Source organism: Amphiprion ocellaris, chromosome 7, assembly GCF_022539595.1.
Source record: "Amphiprion ocellaris isolate individual 3 ecotype Okinawa chromosome 7, ASM2253959v1, whole genome shotgun sequence".
Lineage (NCBI taxonomy): Eukaryota > Metazoa > Chordata > Actinopteri > Pomacentridae > Amphiprion > Amphiprion ocellaris.
The window spans coordinates 3773930-3779929 of NC_072772.1; the positions used below are offsets into that span (position 1 = coordinate 3773930).

General features: G+C 36.3%; 1 protein-coding gene across 1 annotated transcript; it reads left to right on the forward strand.

The window, feature by feature from the left end:
- The first annotated feature begins 1855 nt into the window (after nt 1-1855).
- Nucleotides 1856-3936, forward strand: il12a (interleukin 12a). Its single transcript, XM_023281237.3, has 7 exons — nt 1856-1874; nt 2019-2158; nt 2247-2336; nt 2593-2634; nt 2799-2942; nt 3219-3260; nt 3419-3936. Exons 1-7 carry the CDS (start codon nt 1856-1858, stop codon nt 3557-3559), a joined length of 618 nt encoding a protein of 205 aa, XP_023137005.1. The 3' UTR covers nt 3560-3936.
- The last annotated feature ends 2064 nt before the right edge of the window (nt 3937-6000 follow it).

Sequence of the window (6000 nt, forward strand, 5' to 3'; positions counted from 1 at the left end):
AGAACAGAGAATCAGGACAGGAACTCTTACCTTCTGGACAACCAACGCTGGTTCTCAAACAGGAATACAGAATGTGTCTGACCAAAAACCTCTGAAGACTCACTACAGCCAAGATAAAGACACAACTCAGCTGCATCAAATCCACTAATCACTGCACACATGAGCACCATGTGCTAACTGTGGCTGAAGAACCACATTTACCAAGACAACTATCCAGTACAAAGCCCTAAAACACACCAAGAAACACATTAAAGACGATTTTACTGCTGGAAGCTGCAAGGCAACGCCTAAAGAACTAACTAAAGCAATGGAGCCAAACCCAGTTCAGTGGTGAAGAGAAGCAGAGGAAATGTTTGTCTGCAGCTAAATAAAGCAGGAAGACACTGAGCTGCTCAGGTGTTCCTGATAACACCAAGCAGCCACCTGGACAGCCAATAGGAACACAGCTTACTGGAAGTCCAGAGGGCTGGGTTAGTTAAGGAAATTTAGTTTAAAGTTGAAGCAGAAAGTTAACAAAGAAAGTTGAAAACCACCTTCTGATACCTGAAATCTCTGAGTTTTCACACAAAGAACACCTGAACATGTCAAACTGGTTCCATAGTAGAACCATCATTGTAAAAACGTCATAGTATGGTGTGTTGCTCCAAAAACATTAGGACCCAGCTGTCTAGGGTTGCAGAGGAGCAACACAAAAACAGGACAAATGCTGGTTTCCAGGGGGTTAGGAGGCTATTTATTTGAAAGAGTAAGTTTACAACAACACAACATGTGAGCAGAAAAATCACAAAGTCTGTGTTTAGTTCAGCTGAAAATATTAGTTTTTTTCTTTTTTATTGACCAAACTTTTCAGGAAGTAGATGAAGAATAATTAAAGTTCTCATGTAGAAGTCCAACTTATTTTGGATCCTTGTGGAGAGTTTAATCTTAGAGTTTGTAAAGCTGTTGAGTTTTTAGAGTCACGTGGATTGTTTTGACATTTAATAACCGAGTCCTGAAATAAAATTACAGTTGAGGATTTCTGTCATTTAGTCTGGACTAAACAAATAACAGCAGCATAAATCTCAAACGTCATTATGAGGAGTCTGGATTGAGGTTTCTCACTTGATAATGATCAAAACATGAAATTTAGGTTGGTTTAAAGGAATATTCCACCTTAAATCTTTGAATGTTGACCTAAAAGGTTGGTTTCAGGAAGTATTCCACCTACAATGTCCTCACACATCCACCTTAAAGGAACATTCCACCAAAAATCCTTGGACATACACCTAAAATGTTGGTTTAACCGAGTATTCCATCCAAAATCCTCAAAGAGACCTGAGGGGCTGGTTAAAAGTAATATTCCACTGTATTTGTTTTTAAAACATTACCTATCAACCAAGTACTGTATGGTTTTTACACTTTTCTGGTTTGTTAAAAAAAATGACATGCAATACAAAAAAACCCCTCAAATTTTAGGGGTGCTGGGATTCAATTTAAAAATGGGCTAGAAACGCCTATGCGATGAAGTCATCGATGTGGAGTGATGGGCTCATTATTCCACTTCCCAATTCAATAACAGAACACAAAAGCTATATTATCACAGTTACATCACTCCTTACTTTTTCCCGTAGTTGATTTCTATCAAAATCTGAAACTAAAACTTACTTCCCCCTTTTTTTTTTCAATCAACCAATGTGTGCTGAGATCAACGAGGAAATTACGCATGACGTTTTAGTTTTCTTTTTGCTGCATGGTGCTCCTGCAGGTCGAACTTAGGGAATCCCCCTTGAAAACATATAAATCCATCAGATAAGAAGGCAGCAGCACAGAGCTGTGAGTACCAGGCTTGATCCCAGATCTCTATCTGATCAGAAATATGGCAAACTTTCATTTGTGTAAGTCGGCTGTTAGAAAGGCACACGTGCTGCTATTGCTGCATATTGTACTGCGTTCTGTGATGCATATTGGACATCAGGGGGCTTGTGAAGGCCGATAAGACGCATATGTTGATGGTTTGTTGTTATTCTCTTGCCGCGCAGACTTCGCCAGCTGTGCGCTGCTGCTGATCTTGCGCCCATCCACGGGACTCCCGGTGCGCAATCTGAGCCCGGAATATCACGCACAATGTCCAGAGCTCTTCAAGAACCTCCTGCTGAACATCAAAGAGGTTCTCAAGAGTGTGAGTACAATTCATTTCTTTTTAAATATTTTTTCTTTCTTTTACTCTGTAGTTTATCGATAATTAATACGTTTTGTGTGTGTTACAGGATGATTTGTGTTCCAGCATCATGTCTGATACTGTGGCGATAAAGAGTAAAGCAGAGACTGTGCTGGCCTGCGCACCCGCTCTGGCACAGGTAGTTTTATCAGTCTTCTAAATTGTTATTAAAAGTAAATAACAACACAGCTTTTTATTTTTCTTATCTTATTATCTTAAAAAAATAGGCTTCGACATGTTTAGAAATATTTTCCAAAAGAGTATTAATTAAATTCATGTAAATTGCCTCACTTTTACTTGGTCAACTCACTTATAAATAATATAGGTAACTTACTTGATTTGTGAAACAAATCAGCCTACAAACTTTTCATATTTAAAATGTTTTTCCCCCACAGACCTCCGGCTGCATTGGACAAAGCAGTTCATCCTTCAGCGAGGTAAGCTCTTGCTATTTCTTCTTTCAACTGCTCTCTAAACTTATCCACCATATTTGTGTGTGAATTTACAAATCTGGTGTCCAAAACCTTTTCTGCTTACTTTTTAAAATAGAAACAAGTGCCAGTTGGGTGCTTTGAACTTGTTTTTTTTTCTGTCCCAACAGAATGAATGTCTGAGCAACATCACCAAGGACTTGGCCCACTATGATGCTCTTATTCAGTCGTACCTCAATTCTTCACTCAAGAGTCCTGAGAAAGAAGCTAAACTTCTGAACCCAACTCTGGGGATAATAAAGAGCCTGAGAGAGGTATTTTAGTTTTTTATTTATTTATATATATATATATATATATATATATATATATATATATATATATATATATATATATATATATATATATATATATATATATATATCTGTGTGTGTGTGTGTGTGTGTGTGTGTGTGTGTGTGTGTGTGAGAGAGAGAGAGAGGTAAATTTAAAAAAGAGAAAGAAGCCATGCTTTTAAGGCAGAAATCCTTATAGAATCTACTGGGAAATAACATTTGGAAGTTGCCTGACGAAATCTTTCTTGGTGTGTACAGAACTGCTCCCTGAAGGCGGCTGAAGATGACGACTCTTCAGAGGTATTTTCTATTTCTTCTTTTTGTTTGTTCACACTTTCAGTCCTTTAAAGGGAAACTGATATTAAAAGTTCCTTTTCAAATCCTTGTATATGGAACTGACAGTTGTTTTGTTGTCACTGCTCTGCATTCACATCGTCTTCCTCCCTGTTGTCCGTTAGGAGGATGTTGCCCAGACGTGGGACGCTGGTTCCTTCAATAACCGGCAAGAGATGTGCAAGATGATGAGGGGCTTCTACGTCCGAACCATCACCATCAACCGAGCTATGGGCTACATCTCTGCAGGGGACTACAAGAAGTGAAGATCCTGCATCCTCAACATCACCATCACTCCAATCAATATCACCATATCTCTACACCTTTAATCTGTCACAAGTAAACAAGCCGTCCTGATCATTCACTACCATCACTTACAACTACTGACCAAGCAGTGCTTTACACAGAAATCCTGCTCAAGCATAAGCTAGCTGGCGGTCCTGCAGCATCTTCACTCAGGTGAGAGCTGACGGACAGTCAAACTGTTGCTAAGGTTAGCAGACGAGGCCATGTTGGCCACTGAATGTATTTAATATTTGGGTGAATTTATTTATTTATTTAAGATCTATTTATTGCATTTATTTATTTATATTTGATGGACTGTGGTGTTATTTATTGTTATTTATAATAAAGGGTTTTTGGTATCAAATGCTGATGCGATTTGTGAGTGAAACTGTATCTGATCACATTTAATTATACACAACACACACATTGGAGAAATTAAGTAAAAATAAACAAGGAGACTTTGGAATGTTTTATTCAGTCTGCATTTGCTTCTTTGATTTCAAACGTTTTTGGAGGGACTCTGACCTGATAGAAATATGCGGACGGACTGGACTGTTGGTGGTAAATTCTTTAAGGAAGCAACCCTTTTTTCTGAATGTAAAAATTACTGCAAAGAATCAACATGGAAGAACCCAAAACAACCCATATTCCTGATGCCATCCATGCAGCTTTTTCTAAATAGTGCTGACCGAGATGTCTGAAAACAGTATCATTTCAGATCTGGTAACTGAAAGAGCTTGTGGTGAAGTTTGCTTTTCAAATCTTAGTTGTTTTAAGATTGTGAAATACACCTTGAAAAGATCAAAAATATATGTGTTGCCCAGTTTATAGCTGCTCTTACACAGGTAGTACAATCAAATTCAGCCCTGAATCCCAATGCGAGTTGTTTTTCTCTCGTGTACCCATCTGAAATACAAAAACAAGATGTATACTTATCAAAAACAAGAAGGCTGGAAGTTTTTCATAGTTCAAGTTCAACAACATAAACATAATTTTGGACCTCTTGCAACTCCCCTTTTTTCTTTACACAGTCATAGTTAAGAAATAAAACACAAGTAGGTATGAAGCAGACATAAAAAAATAAACAAGTTTGAAAATGTTGGTAAAAAAAGATATGTACAGGACGTATAGTGCACAAATGTGAAACAAATACAAAAAACTGTAAGACACAAAATTCGCCAAAATTCATGATGATTTTCTTTTCATAGAAAACCTTTCTGGAGTGTTTTTCACGCCCTCCTTTACATTATTTCATCACATGGCACGTTTTTACAACATGTTGAAAAATGGCATTTTTTTTCGACATAGTATAGTAAGGCATTTTTTTGCGCCAAAATTCATGATGATTTTTTTTTCAAAGAAAACCTTTCTGGAGTGTTTTTCACGGCCTCCTTTACATTATTTCATCATATGGCACGTTTTTACAACATGTTGAAAAATTGCATTTTTTTTTCGACATAGTATACTATGGCGTTTTTTTGCGCCAAAATTCATGATGATTTTTTTTTTTCAAAGAAAACCTTTCTGGAGTGTTTTTCATGGCCTCCTTTACATTATTTCATCATATGGCACGTTTTTACAACATGTTTGAAAAATTGCATTTTTTTTCGACATAGTATAGTAAGGCGTTTTTTTTGCGCCAAAATTCATGATGATTTTTTTTTTCAAAGAAAACCTTTCTGGAGTGTTTTTCACGGCCTCCTTTACATTATTTCATCATATGGCACGTTTTTACAACATGTTGAAAAGTGACATTTTTTTTCGACATAGTATACTATGGCGTTTTTTTGCGCCAAAATTCATGATGATTTTTTTTTATCAAAGAAAACCTTTCTGGAGTGTTTTTCACGGCTTCCTTTACATTATTTCATCATATGGCACGTTTTTACAACATGTTGAAAAATTGCATTTTTTTTCGACATAGTATACTATGGCGTTTTTTTGCGCCAAAATTCATGATTTTTTTTTTTTTTTTTTTTTAAAGAAAACCTTTCTGGAGTGTTTTTCATGGCCTCCTTTACATTATTTCATCATATGGCACGTTTGTACAACATGTTTGAAAAATCGCATTTTTTTTCGACATAGTATAGTAAGGCGTTTTTTTTGCGCCAAAATTCATGATGATTTTTTTTTCAAAGAAATCTTTTCTGGAGTGTTTTTCACGGCCTACTTTACATTATTTCATCATATGGCACGTTTTTATAAAATGTTGAAAAATGACATTTTTCAACATAGTATACTATGGCGTTTTTTTGCGCCAAAATTCATGATGATTTTTTTTGTTTTTTTTAAAGAAAACCTTTCTGGAGTGTTTTTCACGGCCTCATTTACATTATTTCATCATATGGCACGTTTTTACAACATGTTGAAAAATTGCATATTTTTTTTCGACATAGTATACTATGGCGTTTTTTTGCGCCAA

Excerpts from the sequence above, each read along its gene's own strand:
- il12a (XM_023281237.3), top strand. Across the intron at positions 2,159-2,246 it reads TCAAAGAGGTTCTCAAGAGT|GATGATTTGTGTTCCAGCAT; the intron begins GTGAGTACAATT and ends TGTGTGTTACAG. Across the intron at positions 2,943-3,218 it reads TAATAAAGAGCCTGAGAGAG|AACTGCTCCCTGAAGGCGGC; the intron begins GTATTTTAGTTT and ends TGGTGTGTACAG.